Raw genomic sequence first — 20,466 nt, forward strand, 5'->3', positions numbered from 1 at the left:
GTTTGGGGTGCGATCGCTTCGCTGGTCTTAAGGGGACCACACCCTGCCTGTCTAACCCATGTCAATTTAGGCAAGTATTTGACCCATTTCTGAAAAAATTATTTGATGCAGCACCTTAATATTTCTACTGTATGTTACATGATGCTAATAGTCAACTGTACCAAAATCTACTTCATCCATTTTATAGTTTTTAAGAAATACTTTTTAAATTTATTAACAAAAAATATTAAGTTTTTCTGCAGAAAATATTTTTGTGACCTTCCTAATGGGGAAATATTAACGAATGTAGTACCAGAGGTGGCTTTTTATATTATGGGGCGTCTCTTAAAATTTCATGCATTTATCTATGGTAGTTTCTGATATAATGGGGCATATGTACTGAAAATTTTAGTTGGCGAGAAATTGACTTTAAAGAAAAAACTTTTGAAATTTGTTACTTACAGTTAATTAAAACTGTCCTGCTGCATATGATGGCCCTCATTTGGCCTCTAGCAGGTCTTCCAGCTTCTTTTTCACCTTCCTGGATGTTTGTCTTTCTGTCTTGGCCATATTAGATGCAGACCTTCTGCAACCGATCAGGTTGCGACCTCTGTGTAAAGTGACGTGCTTTAGTTAGTAAACCAGGCCGAAGATCAGGGCGTCTCCAACGCAAGGCCCAGACTGGAAACTCACGGATGTCTTTTATCGTTAAGATTACTTTTTAGTCGTTTTATTAGTTACTCTACCTATTTTGCATTGATACCTTTAGTATAAACAATAGTTAAACTGAAACGTTAACTGAAGGAATTTTGCTAATAGAGCATGTAGTATTTCTTTCCTTTTCGGCGAGGCCCGCACCGTATATAATTTGATCGATCGTGTCTATAGACGTAATTTTGTTAAAACGCGCGATTACACACATTCCAATCCTAATTTGTTTTAAGATTTTAAGCAAGAACTTTTCTTGTGGAATTAGTTAACTATTACCCGTAACAGAGGAAACAGTGAACTTCCTACTGGTACACACTGTGTGTACTTCCGTTGGCTTTTAGACTTAATTTAAATTTGAAATATATGTTAATACTAGTATCCCTACATCGCTTTACTGTCATGGGTGACAAATGTGAATGCTCTAGCAGACTGTTTCGAGGATACTATAAATTCTGGCTTAATGTTGGTAACTGCAGTGGAGTTGAAAAGGAAGCACTTAATTTCTTTCGAGACTTTACAGTTGGAAAACAGATCTTTAGTAGTAGATAGAAAGAACACTTAAAGGACTAAAGAGTTTGTGCTATGAGCGGAATTAGAGGTGGCGTAATTTGGATTTCTTGGGGGGGGGGGGGGGGGGGGCGCAGTAGAAAAGGGACGTAGAGGGGACAGTTGACTAAACTTATTCGGTGACTACTAATGAAATTTGAAGTAAGAGACGAAGAGCCAGAAATTGAAAAAGTGTTGCAGCACGTCGCTAGGAAGACTGTTGCAGCCGCATCAGATGCAAAGTTAAACGAACATTCCAGTTGTTAGGCAGTAGTCGCGAGGAAGGCAGGCGTATTCCAGTAACTAGCTGTATGGCGAACAACTGAGAACAGGGTTGCGGCTACCTTCAGAAACGTGTCACCTAAGAGATGTGACAGTTGATACTGGGACGTGGAAGACGTCCGTTGCTCTCGCTGCAAATGGTATGCACCAGACAGCCATAATATTATTACTTGTGCGTTCTATTTCCACACCAGCACTAGTTCGATCACGCTGTGACAACGATAGGAACAAATAGTTTCCAGTCACATTACACTCTCCCATCCAGAGCTCAACGTAAATGCTGTATTAAAATATTGCTAAAACTACTTTCAAAGAATGTTTGAGAGTTTAGTATTAAACTTACACTACTGGCCATCAAAATTGCTACACCAATAGGAAATGCAGATGATAAACCGATATTCATTGGACAAATATGTTATACTAGAACTGACATATGATTACATTTTCACGCAGTTAAGGTGCATATATCGTGAGAAATCAGTACCCAGAACAACCACCTCTGGCCGTAATAACGCCTGGGCATTGGCTCAGAGCTTGGATGGTGTGTATACCATCGCAGGCGCTCCTGTCTGTGATGCAGCGTCAAGGGTAACCGCAGCCATGGTATCAGAGCTGATTGTCCATGCTGCTGCAAACGTCGAACTGTTGGTGCAGATGGTTGTCGTCTTGCAAACGTCCCCATCTGTTGACTCAGGAATCGAGACGTGGCTGCACGATCCGTTACAGCCATGCGGATATGATGCCTGTCATCTCGACTGCTAGTGATACGAGGCCGTTGGGATCCAGAACGGCGTTCCGTATTACCCTCCTGAACCCATCGATTGCATATTCTCCTAGCAGTCATTGGAGCTCGGCCAACGCGATCAGCAATGTCGCGATACTATAAACCGCAATCGCGATAGACTACAATCCGACGTGATGGTACGCATTCTCCTCCTTAGAAAAGGCATCACAACGACGTTTCACCAGGCATCGCCAGTCAACCGCTGTTTGTGTATGAGGAATCGGTTGGAAACTGTCCTCATGTCAGCACGTTGTAGGTGTCGCCACCGGTGCCAACCTCGTCTGAATGCTCTGAAAAGCTAATCATTTGCATATCACCGCATCTGCTTCCTGTCGGTTAAATTTCGCGTCTGTAGCATGTCATCTTCGTGGTGTAGCAATTTTAATGGGCAGTAGTGCATATTTTTTATGTGTGGCATTATTAATAAATCTATGCGGACTGTTACTAGTAGGCGTGAGTGGATCAAAGCTGTACAGCAACTGAAACTTGTGTTGACAGGCAGACGTCAGAGGGGCCTTAGGTTCACTGATGCAGACGTCGATAACGGTGGGCTTCATGATCGACTACTGCGCCGGGCCGTTCGTGTCGTACACGACGCTGGCAGCCATCGGGCTGGCGACGCCCCTCTTGTTCGTGGCGTGCTTCGTCTGGATGCCGGAGTCGCCCTACTACCTGCTGGCTGTCGGGGACGAAGCCGCGGCGGAGCGAGCCCTGCGCTGGTTACGCGACGTCAACGAAGACGTCATCTTCGAGCTCCGTGAGATAAAGGTATCCACTGCCATCTGTCTCCAATCCTCATATGTAGTCTGCGGTCACTGCTTATTGCCCCCGTACTTGGCTAAAGCACTTGACCATGTGACGGCGTACGTAATACCTGCGGAAGCAAGTCAGTCGATTTCGAATACTGCAGAATCGAAATGGTCCACCATATTGAATTTATAGTTCAGACTTGCGGCGACAACCTAATCGGCTAAAACATTCTTTATAATTAATTATTAATGAATGAAAGGAAAAAAGTTGGCACTGAACTTCCACAGAAATACATATTTATGTTGTTGTTGTTGTCTTCAGTCCTGAGACTGGTTTGATGCAGCTCTCCATGCTACCCTATCCTGTGCAAGTTTCCTCATCTCCCAGTACCTACTGCAACCTACATCCTTCCGAATCGGCTTAGTGTATTCATTTCTTGGTCTCCCTCTACGATTTTTACCCTCCACGCTGCCCTCCAATGCTAAATTTGTGATCCCTTGACGCCTCAAAACATGTCCTACAAACCGGTCCCTTCTTCTCGTAAAGTTGTGCCACAAACTCTTCTCCCCAATTCTATTCAATACCTTCTCATTAGTTATGTGATCTACCCATCTAACCTTCAGCATTCTTCTGTAGCACCACATTTCGAAAGCTTCTATTCTCTTCCTGTCCAAACTATTATCGTCCATTTGGACAGAACATTCTTAATAAGATAAAATGTGCTGTAAATGCAGAGTACCGGGTGATTAAAAAAGTCGGTATAAATTTGAACACTGAATAAATCACAAAATAATGTAGAGGGATACAAATTGACACACATGCTTGGAATGACATGGGGTTTTATTAGAACCAAAAAAATACAGAAGTTCAAAAAATTTCCGACAGATAGCGCTTCATCTGATCAAAATAGCAATAATTAGCATAACAAAGTAAGACAAAGCAAAGATGTTCTTTACAGGAAATGCTCAATATGTCCATCATTCCTCAACAATAGCTGTAGTCGAGGAATAATGTTGTGAACAGCACTGCAAAGCATGTTCCGGAGTTATGGTGAGGCATTGGTGTCGGATGTTGTCTTTCAGCATCCCTAGAGATGTCGGTTGATCACGATACACTTGCGACTTCAGGTAACTCCAAAGCCAATAATCGCACGGACTGAGATCTGGGGACCTGGGAGGCCAAGCATGACGAAAGTGGCGGCTGAGCACACGATCACCACCAAACGACGCGCGCAAGAGATCTTTCACGCGTCTAGCAATATGGGGTGGAGCGCCGTCCTGCATAAACATCGTACGTTCCAGCAGGTGTTTATCAGCCAGGCTGGGGATAATGCGATTCTGTAACACATCGGCGTGCCTCTCACCCGTCACGGTAGCAGTTACAAAACCAGCATCACGTACTTCCTCGAAGAAAAAAGGCCCGATAATGGTAGATGTGGTAAATCCAACCCTACCGTGACTTTCTCGTCGTGCAGTGCAGTTTCCACGACAGTGCTAGGATTTTCGGTAGCCCACATTCTGCAGTTTTGGGCGTTGACAGACCATCGGAGTGTGAAATGAGCTTCGTCGGTCCACAACACGTTACTCAACCAATCGTCATCTTCCATCATTTTTGAAACGCCCACACCGCAAATGCCCTCCGCTTCGCTAAATCGCCAGGTAACAGTTCATGATGCCGATGGATTTTCTACGGATAGCATCGGAGGGTACGCCTAAGTGTCAACCAGACAGTGTATGGAATGCCGGTGCGACGTAAGACTGCTCGAGCGCTGACTCCCCGTGCATAGACGAACCCGCTACAGTCTCCATTTCTTCCTGAACTGTCTCAGCAGCATTACGCCTTGTGCTCGGTCGGCCACTACGGGGTCTATCGTCTAAACAACCCGTGGCTTCGAACTTCGAATTCATTCTCGCCACAGCTGCATTTGTCAACGGACCTTTACCCGTTCGAATCCCCTTCCTATGGCGATAGGATCGTAACGCTGAACTAGGTCATTCCCCATTCTAATACTACAGCTTCACTAAAAGCGCCTTTTCAGGTAACGTCAACATGCTGCGACTGCTGGCGCATCTGATTCTCTCTCTCATTACAGCTCCTTTTATACACGATTGTCATGCGCAGTCACTGACGTTTTGCTGTCCAGCGCCATATTTTGTGAAATTTTTTTTTTATTCTAATAAATCCCCATGTCATTCAAAGCATGTGTGTCGATTTGTATCTATCTACATTATTCTGTGGTTTATTAAGTTTTCAAATTTATACTGACTTTTTGATCACCCGGTGTATCAATACCATTGAATACATGAACATAGCAGCACGTTAGCGCTTAGCATCACACCTTTATTTTTAAATGAATTAAGCAGAATAGAAAGAAACTTTCAAACCACCGAACGCACTGTGAAAGAAAAATTGTTGAAACATCGTTTAAATATAGCACAACAAGCCATCAACACACAATTACACTGTAGTACTTCTGTATATGCCAATTTGTCAGTATGTTTACAGATAGTACTCAAATTATTTTCAAATAAAATACTAAGCTGAAGGCCTGTTAACTATGCAAACTGGTTGTTAATTTAGATGCTAAAGAGTTATTCAGAAGAACAATATTTGATAATTCTGTCACACATTTCCGATACTCGGTCATGCCAGTAGGAATCTTGGACTCAGAAACCCATCCGAAGTAATAGTTTACAGGTCGGTAACGTAGTCTACCAAATTTCCCACACACAATCTACACCGATGCAATACAGTATACGAGAAATCCTCAAATTCCGGAACATTCGTATTTTAGCGTCAAGTGTGTCGGAGCGAAATGCGTTTGGCATCCCTGCGCACGCCCGTTTACTGTGTAACTGCTAGAAGTTTCATTGTTATACCTCAGTTAGCCGCCGTTCAATGCTGCATTGAGTAGAACGTTATGTTACACAGTTAGCGAATTTCGAGATGGCATAGTTAGAGGAACAACGCCCCTGCATTAAATTTTTTTTAAACTAAAGGAAACCTTCAGACACACAACAAATAATGCAGGAAGCCTATGGTGATGAGTGCTTCATCCGTACTCGGTGTTACGGTTTAAAAATGGCTGGACGGAAGTTAAGGATGACGTCACTCAGGACGCCCTTTGAACTCGGCCGAAGCAGCTCATGTCAGGAATGTCAACGAAAATTGTGTGTGCGAACCGATAGAAGACCGACTGACCGAGAGATTGCAGAAGAATGTAACATTTCAGTTAGATCATGTCATGAAATCCTGACACAGTATCTTGAAATGCATTGTTGCCGCCAGGTCGGTCCCAAGGTTAATGAGTCAAGACAAAAGACCTTCCCTTCGCAATCTGTGAAGAGCCTTTGGCTCGCGCAAATGAGAACGGGATGTTCCTTAAGTGCATCGTAACTGGTGCTGAGACGTGAGTCTGTCAGTCTGATGTTGAGACTAAGGTCCTGTCTACATAGTGGGTCGGGAAACTTTCTCCAAGGCAAAAAAAACGCTAGTCAGGTCAGGTCAGTCATACTAATAGTTTACTTTGAAGGATTATTTCATTGTGAATTCGTGCCACAGGGACGAACTGTTAATCGATGGTAATGCCGCGACGTGTTGAGACACCTGCGGCTACACGGATAGACCGTAGGCTGTGTGGAACGGACTGAGAGGTTTTTTAGGTTAGATGGTCTCAGGGAACCACAGAAAGAGCGTCCGTCTAAAAGGGGGCACGTAAAACACAGTAAAGTAGTTGTAGAAACTGTCGGTATTGCAGTTGTAAATTGTTGTAGCAGTGTTCGGGAAGAACCAGAGCTCAAAGCACTAATAGAAAGCACTGAAGCTCAAATATTTACAGATATAGAAAGCTGGCTAAGGCCGAAAATAAGTTCAGCCGAAATTTTTTCAAACGCTCTAACAGTGTTCAGAAAGGATATATTAAATAAGTTGGAATATTTATTGCTATCAGAGGTAGTTTGCTTTGTAGTGAAATTGAAGTAGTTCCTACGAAATAGTAAGGATAGAGGTTATACCTGACAATCGGACTAAACTGTTCGGTGGATCGTTTTACCGACCCCCGACTCAGAAGATATAGTTGCTGAAGATTTAAAATAACATTAGTCTAATTACAAATAGGTACACCATCCATACAATTATAGTCGGTGGTGACTTTAATCTACCCTCGGTATGATAGAAAAATTATACTTTTAAAGCCGGCTGCAGGCATAAAACGTCATCCTAAATTGTACTGAATGCTTTCTCAGAATATTTTGAACAATTAGTTCATGTGCCCAATGAAGCGTAAATGGTTGCGAAAGCACACTTAACCTCTTAGCAACAAATAATCCTGGACAAATAGTGAGTATCGTGGCAAATACAGGAATTAGCGACCACAAGGCAGTTGCTGCTAGGCTGAATTCTGTAGTACCTACAACCATCAAAAAGAAACGCAAAGTATATCCATTTAAAAAAGCTGACAAAAATGCTCTTAACGCCTTTTTGAGAAACAGTCTTCTCTCCTTCCGATCTGATCACGTAAGCGTAGAAAAGTTACAGAATGATTTCAAAGAGATAGTATCGATAGAAATTGAGATTATATATAATCTCAATCACGTAAATTAATAAGTGATCGTACTGAACCCCATCGCGCACAAAACGGGTCAGATCGCTGTTGCAGAAGCAACGAAAAAAAGCATGCCAAATTTAAAAGAACGCAAAATCCCCAAGACTGGTAAAGTTTTGAAGTTAGAAATAAAGCGCGTACTTCAATGCGAGATGCTTTTAAAAATTTTCACAACGAAATTCTCTCTCGAAATCTGGCAGAAAACCCAGAGATTCTGGTCATACATAAAGCACACCAGTGGCAAGCAGCAATAAAAACCTTCACTGCGCGATAACAACGGTGAAGTTACTGATGACAGTGCCACTAAAACCGAGTTATTAAACACGGTTTTCCGAAGCTCCTTCACCAAAGAATACGAAGTAAATATTCCCGAATTCCAATCATGAACTGCCAAGATGAGAAATAGAGAAGTGGATATCCTCGGTGTAACGAAGCAGCTTAAATCACTTAATAAAGGCAAGGCCTCCTGTCCAGACTGTATGCCAGTCAGGTTCCTCTTACAGTATGCTGATAAAATAGCTCCACATTTAGCAATTATATACAACCGCTCGCTCACAGAAAGATCCGTACACCTAAAGACAGGAAAATCGCTCAGGTCACACCAATACCCTAAAAGAGAAGTAGCAGTAATCCGCTGAATTACAGATCCACATCACTAACGTAGATTTGCGGTAGAGTTATTGAACATAAACTGTATTCGACATTATGAAGTATCTCAAAGAAAACGATTTGACACAGTCAGCACGGATTCAGAAAATATCTTTCTTGTGAAACACAACTAGCTCCTTATATTCATGAAGTAACGAGTGCTATCGAAGGGATGTCAAATTGTTTCCATATTTTTAGATTTCCGGAAGGCTTTAGACACCGTTCCACACAAGCAGTCTTCTAACCAAACTGGGTGCCTGTGGAATATCGCCTCAGTTGTGCGACTTGTGATTTCCTGTCAGAAAGGCTACAGTTCGTAGTAATAGACGGAAAATCATCGAGTAAAACAGAACTAATATCCGGCGTTCCCCAAGGAAGTGTTTTAGGGTCTTTATTGTTCCTGACTAACGACATAGGTGACACTCTGAGTAGCCGTCTTAGATTGTATGCAGATGCTGTCATCTACAGTCTTGTAAAGTCATCCGGTGACCAAAACGAACTGCAAAATGATTTAGATAAGATGCCTGTATGGTGCGAAAAGTGGCAATTGACCCTCAATAAATAAAGGTGTGAAGTTATTCACGTGAGTACTAAAAGAAAGCCGTTAAATTTCGATTACGAGATAAGTCATACAAATCTGAAGGCTGTAAATTCAACTAAATACGTAGGGATTTATCATTACAAATACCTTAAATTGGAGCGATCGTATAGATAGTGTTGTGGGCAGAGCAAACCAAAGACTGCGATTCATTGGCAGAACGCTTAGAAGGTGCAACAGCTCTACTAAAGAGACTGCTTACACTAGGCTTATCCACACTATTCTGGAGTATTGCTGTGTGGTGTGGGATCCGCATCAGGTGGGACTGACGGATGACATCGAAAAAGTACGACAAAGGGCGTCTCGTTTTGTATTATCGCGAAATAGAAGAGATAGTGCCACAGACGTTACACGTGAATTGGAGTGGCAATCATTAAAACAAAGGCGTTTTTCGTTGCGAAGAGATCTTACGAAATTTCACTCACCAGTTTTCTCCTCCGATTGCGAAAACATTGTCGGCACCCACCAACATAGGGAGAAATGATCATCACGATAAAATAAGAGAAATCAGGGCTCGCACAGAAAAATTTAAGTGCTCGTTTTTCCCGCGTGCCGTTAGAGAGTGGAACAGTAGAGACAGCTTGAAGGTCGTTCATTGAACCCTCTGCCAGACACTTCATTGTGAATAGCAACGTAATCACGTAGATAAAGATAGATGCAGAAAAACTGAGAAGGAAATGGCATGAAACGGCCTGAAATGTGGCGAGACAATTCATGACTCGTGCTTCAAGATAACGCACCCGCACTTTCATCCCTCCTGTTGGATGATTAATACACAAAAAACGAAATCACTGTGCTGCCTCTTTCTCCGTACTCCATAGACTTGACCCCTGTGGACTTTCCTTTCTATACAAACTTGAAAGCCGTGTTGAAAGGACGAAGATTAGCAACGATAGACAAGATAAAAGGAAATTCAGACAGCGGTTTGCGCGATTCAACAAGTGGGATACCAAGACTGCTTTCGGGAATGGAAACGGCGTTCGGAGCGTTTTCAGTTGGGAGGACAGTCTTTCGAAGGAGATCGTGCGAAGTAAGTGAAAGGTAAACGTAGAAAAATGTTGTGGAGAAAGTTGCGAAATTTTTTGAACAGACTTCGTATTCTATGGAAATCACTGTTCGGGAAGACCCGCTGGGATTTAAATTAAAATTACAGATCACATTGTCATTCTTACAGTCTCGTGATTCTGGTGTTCTCGATCGTCATCTTACGGAGAGGTTGATCGGTGTCAACAGCGGTCCAGGTCTGCTCCATATCCGAAGTTTGCCGTAGTTCACTAATATCGTACAGCGGCATAAACTTCTCATAGTGTCCTTCCCTCTCCACTGCAGCCCACGAATCTCAGGATCGCGAGACAGTCGCATGCTGTAACTGACGCTTCATAAATGCAAGCGGTCTCAGTCCCCTGCTTACGAGCACGCCTCGCCACTAAAACGTGCTGCTGAAGAAGCGCATAGCGGCCGTACCCTCTTACTGTGTCCAGCGCGTGCGCGCACACCAACGGACGCCAGGTTTCAGCCTCACTGTTAGGAAGACTTACTAGTCGTGGTCTTCACAGTTCTCTTCCCGCTATCATATCCCACCAGTTACAATAGTTGGATATCAACACCGTAAGTATTAAATTTTTTAATTAACCCTAGCAATACCAACATATTTTTCGTAATGTGCATTACATAGGGCTGGGGTGAGGGATGGAGAAGGGGTACTCTATACCCATCCTAAAGAATTTTAAAAAAATGCAGATTTCGTCAACTGTTGTTGATTTACATGCTTTTTAAAGAGATATTGATGTCAGTAAGGTCTTGAATATGAAAACAGTGAATATTAGGTTCACTGGGGAATGTGACATCTACGACTGACAATTATACATTTTTAGGGTCTAGTTTTATGAGATCGGATAGAATAATTCATTACAAACAACACTTTTTGAGATTTTAAAAATATAAAATACGAGGGTAATGACAAAAGTAAGGTCTCCTATTTTTTATAAGTACAGAACTGTGTGTGGCATTTGGTCACACTGTTATGGAGAGTGCTTCACGCTCTGTGTGTAAACGTGACCACGCCGCGCTGAGGCGCTCAGTCTTGGCTTGGCAGCCGTTGAGAATGGAGGTCCCGTCGGATGTTACCGCCAAGTGCGAATTGCGCGCAGTTATTCGGTTGTTGAGCGCAAAGGGCACTGCACCGATTGAAATCCATCGGCAATTGACGGAAGTGTATGGTGAGTCGTGCATAGATGTCAAAAATTTTCGTAAGTGGTGTAGAGTGTTTGCAGCTGGTCGGACAGAAATACAGGACGAATAAAGGATCGGGGGACCGTCAATATCTGAGACAGTGTTAAAGGTTGAGCAAAGCACGTTGGTTCCTCAGGTTTCCCCAGAGCACCGCTCACTGAATTTTAACGGAAACATTGAACTACCGGAAGGTGTGTGCAAGATGGGTGCCACGCATGCTGACTGAGGACCACATGCGGCAACGAGTTGATGCTTCCCGCGCATTTCTTTACCACCTTGCAGCCGAACAGGACAACTTTCTGGACTCAGTTATCACGGGTGATGAAACCTGGGCATACCACTTTACACCTGAGACCATGCAACAATCGCGGCAGTGGCGGCATCCTCCTTCGCCAAAGCCGAGGAAATTCAAACAAACAGTGTCTGCCTGTAAAATCATGACAATCGTTTTTTGGGATAGCAAAGGCGTATTGTTGGTCGACTCTATACCCACTGGGACCACAATTAGCGCTGACAGGTACTGTGAGACTCTGAAAAAACTCAACGGGCAATTCAGAATCGGAGAAGAGGAATGTTAAGCAAGGGCGTACACTTTCTCCATGACAACGCTCGCCCACACATCGCTCGGCAAACCGTTGCTCTCCTGCAACAGTTTCAGTGGAACATAATCACCCACCCACCCACCTACCCTATAGCCCTGATTTGGCGCCCAGTGACCATCACCTGTTCCCTAAGTTAAAAGTACATTTGGCCGGAAAGCGATTCAGTTCCGATGTGAAAGAAGAGGTTCATAACTTTGTGAACAGCATGGCGGCTAGCTGGTATAACGTGGGCATAGGAAAAACTGCCACAGCGTCTACAAAAATGCATCGACAGAAATGGTTATTACGTCGAAAACTAGCTAAATGTTCAAGCTGTAAACCATAGTAGAAATAAACAGGAAACCTTATTTTGGGATTACCCTCGTAACTAGATTACAATATTTCAAAAGGCGAGCACAAAGTTACCCCTCCCATTCGTATTTCGAGGGTTAAGCTGCACTTCATCGAAAATGTAGAGGAAACGCTAAATCTGACTTCAGAAATAAAATTTTTTTGACACTGTATTGGCGTTACAACTGGATAATAAGTTGCCTATAGCCGAGCAGCCTACATTTTGTCATATATATTTTCTCGAATATAGTGAGTAGTAGATTATTTCGTGGCCTCAGGATGACTTTGATTAATACATTCTTGTAGAATTCCCATCCGCGGCAGGTAATACGTGTAAGCAGGCCTTGCTGAGTGGGGACAACGTGAAGTTCGGCACTGGACGCTGGCTGTAAGCACTGGCTACAGTCCGGAGATGTCACGGTCGACGTGTTCATTCTTGACAGCAGTCATAAGCTTCCGTCGCTGGCGCTCTGCGTACACTCTCTGCAATCCACCTTAAGGTGAGCAACGGAGTGTCTGATTTATGAACTATGCGGGTGTTGAAAGGCCATCAATTTCAGATTTATCGCACGCGCATTTTCATTTCGCTGTGTATATGTGGAAGTAATGTTACCTGACTCAAAGGAACGTACAATTTCTGAATTTAAATAGAAAATCTCTCCATGGTAGTAAACATGTCTCTTACATAAGACTAGTAGCATTCTATGGGTAATTTACCATTCTATCTCACCTTACATTAACCTCAAAAGGATGTGGTTAGTCATTTGTTTGCCCATTTAATAGCTGCACCTTTTCCGTTGTATCAATAGTTAAAGGTTATAAGGTTTGTCTGTTTTTGAAGTCGCTCTCTTTTGTAAACACAAATGTAAGAAATTTCAAATATTGTCAGGAGACAAGGGATAAAAATAACTCACCAAAACAGCCCCATTAAAAAATTTTGCCCAAAACTATCAGGAAAACTAGATCTGTACCAGATATCAGGAATTTACTAACAACTGGAACATATTTGGTATCAAGTACCAACAGCTCGTCGGTGCATTCAAATACTGAATAAATTTAAACTTTGGCAGCCCACCTACGCCAACACAAACACCTCATACGCCTCAAGCTCTCATATCATCCCTGTCTCGCATCCTTGCAACCACCTATACCTTCCGCCGCCCGCCACCTTTGCTGTGCCATCCCACTCTCATTAAGCAGTTGTTCATCACGTTCGATAATTTTTCGTTTGTCAAGCATTCTGTTTAAAACTTTGTTTAAACACGTAAAACACAACGATGTTAAGGTAAATATGCAGTGTGTGATCGCGTAAACAGTGTAACCTAGTAATTAAATACGGTTATTACATGGTTTTTATAATTCCTTCTGATGCCAATTTTTAGCTATGTATAACGCATTTTTTGCCGGTCTACTTTAATGATTTATTATGAGTAAGGCTTCGGTCTCGTTGTTGTTGTTGTTGTTTCTAAGTGTGCTGTAAACGTAAGGTGATGGCAAATTCAGAAAGGTGTACATACGCACATCGAAGTGATGAATGAGTTTTTGAACCAACGCCAATTTTAACTCTGGTCACCAGCTCACTAGGCACAGGTGCTGACCACTATACCACCATGGTTCAGTGGCTTTCCACAACTGCACCTACTTACAATAGTATACCTCCATGCTGAGTCCCAGTTCCCATTCAGGCCCACTAAACCAGAATAGCATTGCACATGCTCTCAAACTGTATTGGCATAGCACCTGAGCATCGAAGGAAGCGGAGTTTCCTGTCTGAAACCCAATCCAGTTACAGAGCCCCTGAAATGCTGTTAGAGTTTAGGGAGAATACCAGGTGGATTGAGGCGTGAACGTGAATTAGGATTGAGGGAGTTGTGCTGGCATAGTCTGTGCAGGTGTCCAAAGCCATTGTGCCAAGGTGGCGAAATCGTTAGAGCATCTGCCTAGTGAGTGGGAGACCCAGGTTGGAACAGCTTTGGTACAAATTTTCATTTCCCGCTTCAGTCTGCGCGCGTAGTTGGGTGCGCGCGTAGTTGGGTGCGCGCGTAGTTGGGTGCGCGCGTAGTTGGGTGCGCGCGTAGTTGGGTGCGCGCGTAGTTGGGTGCGCGCGTAGTTGGGTGCGCGCGTAGTTGGGTGCGCGCGTAGTTGGGTGCGCGCGTAGTTGGGTGCGCGCGTAGTTGGGTGCGCGCGTAGTTGGGTGCGCGCGTAGTTGGGTGCGCGCGTAGTTGGGTGCGCGCGTAGTTGGGTGCGCGCGTAGTTGGGTGCGCGCGTAGTTGGGTGCGCGCGTAGTTGGGTGCGCGCGTAGTTGGGTGCGCGCGTAGTTGGGTGCGCGCGTAGTTGGGTGCGCGCGTAGTTGGGTGCGCGCGTAGTTGGGTGCGCGCGTAGTTGGGTGCGCGCGTAGTTGGGTGCGCGCGTAGTTGGGTGCGCGCGTAGTTGGGTGCGCGCGTAGTTGGGTGCGCGCGTAGTTGGGTGCGCGCGTAGTTGGGTGCGCGCGTAGTTGGGTGCGCGCGTAGTTGGGTGCGCGCGTAGTTGGGTGCGCGCGTAGTTGGGTGCGCGCGTAGTTGGGTGCGCGCGTAGTTGGGTGCGCGCGTAGTTGGGTGCGCGCGTAGTTGGGTGCGCGCGTAGTTGGGTGCGCGCGTAGTTGGGTGCGCGCGTAGTTGGGTGCGCGCGTAGTTGGGTGCGCGCGTAGTTGGGTGCGCGCGTAGTTGGGTGCGCGCGTAGTTGGGGTTTGCATGAGAGAAAGGGGGGTGAACTGACTGTTATAAAAGGATCTGCAGCTCCACTGGCCTTCAAGTTGCCACCATTGCAGCCTATAACACTGGTGGTCATTGCAGAAAGCCGTGGAAGAGTCTCGGCTGTCGGAGGGCTCTCTGCTGGCTGTGTTCCGGACGCGGCGGTCGCGCCGCGCGCTGGCCATCTCGCTGGGCGTGGTATGCGCCGAGCAGCTAGCGGGCATCAATGCGGTGCTCTTCTACACGCAGAGCATCTTCGACGCCGCGGGCGGCGACGTGGACAGCCGGGTGGCGCCCATCATCGTCAGCGGCGTCATGCTGCTCGTGTCGTGCCTCGTGCCCTTCCTGGTGGACCGTCTCGGCCGCAAGTTCCTGCTCATCTTCTCCTCCACGGGAATGTCCCTCGCCCTGGTAAGCCACCGGTCCTAGAGCGTTACACCACCACCACTGTCACCATAACCTAGCATTGCTGGTGTGAAACTCAACTTCCCTTCCTCACACGAATCATGAAGGGCTATGGCCATAATCCATAGTCTTAAATTTCCAGAAAGCGTTTGGCGCAGTGCCGTACAGCACTCAATTGACAAAGTCCTGAACATATGCAACAGGTTCAGAAATGAGTCGCATGAAGACCTTTCAAATAAAAGAATCCAGTAGAGGGTGAGTATTCCTCAGACAAGGATACCATCAGTGGTGTCCCAGGGAAGTGTAATAGGACTGCTCTTATCCTTCATATACATAAACCATCTGACACGTAGAGTGCAACAATCTGCGTGTCAGCTGATGATGATGCTGTAGTGTACATGAAAGTGTCATAATTGAGCCACTGAAAGATGATACAGAAAGTGTGTCCAGTTCGTTTGAAGTGATATATGGCATCTTGCTCTAATGCTGGAAATTCTTCGTTAATGAAGATAAATAGGAAAAAAATTCATATAATGCTCGAATACTACGGTATGAGAGGAAGCGTTGATTAAGCATTTAGTCTACTTGTGGTTAGGTAGGTAAGTACGGGGGGGGGGGGGGGGGGAGGAAAGAGAGGAGAGTTACAAAAATTAAATAGGGACAGCGCTGGAGTACGTCTAATAATGAATAAGAAAAGAGCGACGTGGGAAGGTTCTATGAAACAATAGTCAGCACTTAGTCGTAGACAAGCTACCCAAGGAACAAACAGCCGCCAGAGTTCGTGTTCGAACATGCAGAGGCTGATGGAATATATGATGAGATAAAAGAAATTATTCACATAATTAAGAAGAAATTTTGTGACAATGGACTGGAATTAGATAGTAGGAAAACGAATAGAGAGGTAAACACGCGTGTGTGGACGGGGGTGGGAGGGGGGGGGGGGTAGGAAGGAACGGGCCCAGCTGGTAAAATTTTGCACGGATTATAATTTAAGTATCGATAACATTTGGTTTAACTATCATGTAAGAAGATTCTGTACGTGGAAGGGACCTGGAGAAACTGAAATGTGTCGCAATGACTACACAGGTATGGCAGATATTTCAAAACCACATTTTGAAGGGCCAAACATTACCACAGGCAGATTTTGACTTTGGTCATAATTTATCGGTGGTTAATTGGGTGTTAAAACTGAAACAGTTGCAAATGTAGGAGATGGCACTTGCATAAGTTGAAAGAACTGGAGGTTGTCGACAGTTTCAAGAGCATTAAATAATGACTGAGGGAAACTAGTGAGATGGATAGGTTTCACATATTGACAGTATTATCGAAAGAGAAGACAGAGTGAATATGACATGGGAAACACTGCGAGTAGGTTTCGAAAGAACACTAAAACACCTAACCCGAAACAGGGCCCTGGAACAGGCTATATTTCCTCAGACCTGCTGATTTTGTGGGAGGAGCCACCTATTACAAAATTACTTCATCTGGTGTGTAAGACAAGGGGCAGAGGAAATACTTTGATTTTAATAAGAATTTAATAATTCAAATTCCAAAGAAGGTTGGTGCTGATAGGTGTGAATATTAGCGAACTATCAGTTTAATAAGGTATGGTTACAAAATACTAATACGAATTCTTTGCAGAATAATGGAAAAACTGATTCCGACCTTTGGGAAGGTCATTTTGACTTCTGGGCAAACGTTGAAACACGCGAGGGTATACAGACACTACGACTTGTTTTAGAACATAGGTAAAAGAAAGACAAACCTAAGTTTATAGCTTTTGAAGAGTTGGAGAAAGCTTTTGATAATATCGATTGGGATACACTCCGAATTATGAAGGTGGTAGGGCGAAACTAGAGAGCGAAAGACTATTTACAACTTTGTCCGTCTTCTGCAACTAAGTATTTTTAAAAAAATCAGCAACCAGTACCACAAAGTTTTTATGGCTTTACCGGATTCAGATACCTAGAAGGGCGGTACTAGCGATCATTCGCACATTCTGAGAAATGGCACAAGGTGCCTGAAACCCGTAAAGCAGTAAATGTTCTTTCGTGGAACTGTTTGCTGCTTTTTATCGACAAATATTTAAGCTGTGCATCAAAGGACATGGAAGGCAAACAGTGGTTGAGAAGGAAGTGAGACATGATTGTAGCATATCCCTGATGGCGTTCAATCTGTGTATTTAGCAAGCATTAATGAAAAGAGAGGAGAGATTTGGGAAGGGAATAAAGGTTCAGTGAGAAGAAATAAAAACTTCGAGGTTCGTCGATGATATGGTAATTCTGTCAGGCAGAAAAGGACTTAAAAGAGTAGTTGAATGGGATAGTGTTTATAAAAAGATTGATAAATGAACATGAACCAAAATAAAATAATGGTGATGGAATGTGGTCGAATCAAATCGGATGACGTTAAGGGAATTAGATTAGGAAATGATACAACTAACCGATTGATTTCGCTGTTTGAGTAGCAGAATGACGAAGGTTGAAGTGAAGATGACAAAAAATGTAGACTGAAAACCGCAAGAAAATCATTTCTGAAGAGTAGACATTCGCTAACGTTAAATATAAATTTACCTGTTAGGAAGTCTCTTCCAAAAGTATTTGTCTCGAATGTAACCCAGCACGGAAGTGAAACGTGGCAAATAATTTTAATGAAGAAAAGTAGTTCTTGAAATGTGATGCCACTGAAGAGCACTGAAGGTTACATGGGTAGATAAAATAACTAAGGAACTCCCCCATGGGGCTCGCCACTCTTCGGCAGGTTCGTGCTTGACTGCCAAGGGCCCCGGTCTCTGTAGCATCTTTTCTCTTCCGTTCTGCATGTCTATGCTCTTGCTATTCTTTTTCCCCTCCCTTGGGGAACATGTCTGGGGTGTTCTTGGGAATAATCCTCATTGTCTGTAGCTTACATGCAGTCAGTCTCACCACTGTTTTTCGTTCCCTTTTCCTTTCTTTGCTCCCCTTCTCCTCGCGTTCCTCCGCTTCGGCGTTTGAGGTTGCTCTTTTTGTTCTTCCTCTCTGTGCGCTCCTGACGACCGGCCCAACCATCCGACGTGTAACAGGTGACTGGATAACACGTAATTCCCAGCCCAGGGTCGACAGGCAGAGTTCGCACATACCCCTGGTACGGACCAGGCCCAGGGAGGGGTGATTGCCCGAGTTGCTACCTCCCCAAATTGCCGATTGGCCCCTCTGTCAGGTGTTGAGGTGGTGTGATCTGAGATGTGAACGACCACCAAGGATGGTGCACCCCTTGGGAAGTGGCCCCCCAGTTGGAAGGAGTGCACCATCACACACTGGCAGCCATGGGGATATTCTCACAATGAGCCAATTATCTTCACAATCAACGTCTACGAAATGTAAACGGAATGAGTCTAAAAGATTCAAAGATCCTTCCAGCTGCACCACGGGTCCTCATGGTTTCATATACTGAAGACAGTCAGTCCTTCAGAACGGTAAATCCGTGTAATATTCAGAAAGGTGTTCATGCTATTGCCGGTCCTGTGAAATACTGCTCTCGTTTATGGAATGGCACTTTGCTTTTGGAGACGACCACTGATTCTCAAGCACAACTACTGCTTGCCACCTCGCTTCTCCACTGCTGTCCTGTTCGTGTCTAGGCCCACAGACATCTGAATTCTTCCCATGGTGTTATTTACACTAGGCTGCTCAGCAGTCTGACTGAGACCGACATATAGTCTTACCTCTCCGATCAGGGTGTGATTACCGTCCATCAGGTGATGAAGGTAGATTCCTCCTTAATGCCCACCCACTCTTTTTCTCGCCTTGGATAGAGTGGTGCTTCTGTCAAAGATAAAAGTAGGCTCCGAAAGTCTCAGTCAAACTGTAGGCCTATATACCGAACCGAAAGCGCTACCAGTGTCACCGTTTCAGCCACACTAGAACGTCTTGTGGACACGCAGCCAAATGTATCACCTGTGGTAGGCATGCACACGAGGGCGATTGGCCGCCTCCGCCTCCGCCTCCGCCTCCGCCTCCGCCTCCGCCTCCGCCTCCGCCTCCGCCTCCGCCTCCGCCTCCGCCTCCGCCTCCGCCTCCGCCTCCGCCTCGCTATATCAGGTTTCGGGACTGTCCCATGTATCTTGATGAGCAGCCTATCCAAGAGATCTGGGTAAAGGAAAACCCCCTTACCCAGTCGCTCGCAACGTTATTGGCTAATCGCAAACCCTGTGTTCTCCCGTCTGGCACTTGTAGTTCTGTTCTTGGTACCTCTCGATCCATGAAAGACATGGCCACGGAGACATAAGACCTCAAATTCCGCTCTGAGGTTGTGAAATCGTCCAGTGTCAAGGTAGCATCGCCATCCACCTGTCCCCCTGTGCAACAGTCCATCAGACTCTCGCCTCAAGAGGCGAAGCCACCAGCTACAGAACTGATAGCCCGGAAAGAACTGTAGTTCGTTTTGGTCTTCCCAGTTCGTTTTGGTCTTCCCAGTTCGTTTTGGTCTTCCCAGTTCGTTTTTGGTCTTCCCAGTTCGTTTTTGGTCTTCCCAGTTCGTTTTTGGTCTTCCCAGTTCGTTTTTGGTCTTCCCAGTTCGTTTTTGGTCTTCCCAGTTCGTTTTTGGTCTTCCCAGTTCGTTTTTGGTCTTCCCAGTTCGTTTTTGGTCTTCCCAGTTCGTTTTTGGTCTTCCCAGTTCGTTTTTGGTCTTCCCAGTTCGTTTTTGGTCTTCCCAGTTCGTTTTTGGTCTTCCCAGTTCGTTTTTGGTCTTCCCAGTTCGTTTTTGGTCTTCCCAGTTCGTTTTTGGTCTTCCCAGTTCGTTTTTGGTCTTCCCAGTTCGTTTTTGGTCTTCCCAGTTCGTTTTTGGTCTTCCCAGTTCGTTTTTGGTCTTCCCAGTTCGTTTTTGGTCTTCCCAGTTCGTTTTTGGTCTTCCCAGTTCGTTTTTGGTCTTCCCAGTTCGTTTTTGGTCTTCCCAGTTCGTTTTTGGTCTTCCCAGTTCGTTTTTGGTCTTCCCAGTTCGTTTTTGGTCTTCCCAGTTCGTTTTTGGTCTTCCCAGTTCGTTTTTGGTCCTCCCAGTTCGTTTTTGGTCTTCCCCCGTTCGTTTTTGGTCTTCCCCCGTTCGTTTTTGGTCTTCCCCCGTTCGTTTTCGGTCTTCCCCCGTTCGTTTTCGGTCTTCCCCCGTTCGTTTTCGGTCTTCCCCCGTTCGTTTTCGGTCTTCCCCCGTTCGCTTTCGGTCTTCCCCCGTTCGCTTTCGGTCTTCCCCCGTTCGCTTTCGGTCTTCCCCCGTTCGCTTTCGGTCTTCCCCCGTTC

The 20,466-nt window shown here is 44.9% G+C and overlaps 1 protein-coding gene across 1 annotated transcript in view; it reads left to right on the forward strand.

Annotated features, from left to right (window-relative positions):
- Positions 1-20,466, forward strand: part of LOC124606591 (facilitated trehalose transporter Tret1-2 homolog) — a 96,787-nt gene that overhangs the window by 50,079 nt on the left and 26,242 nt on the right. Inside the window, exons 5-6 of the mRNA XM_047138576.1 lie at positions 2,801-3,070; positions 14,897-15,205. Coding sequence (XP_046994532.1) covers positions 2,801-3,070; positions 14,897-15,205 — 579 coding nt within the window. The remainder of the gene's footprint in view (positions 1-2,800; positions 3,071-14,896; positions 15,206-20,466) is intronic.

Source organism: Schistocerca americana, chromosome 3 (assembly GCF_021461395.2).
Source record: "Schistocerca americana isolate TAMUIC-IGC-003095 chromosome 3, iqSchAmer2.1, whole genome shotgun sequence".
In the NCBI taxonomy this organism is placed as follows: domain Eukaryota; kingdom Metazoa; phylum Arthropoda; class Insecta; order Orthoptera; family Acrididae; genus Schistocerca; species Schistocerca americana.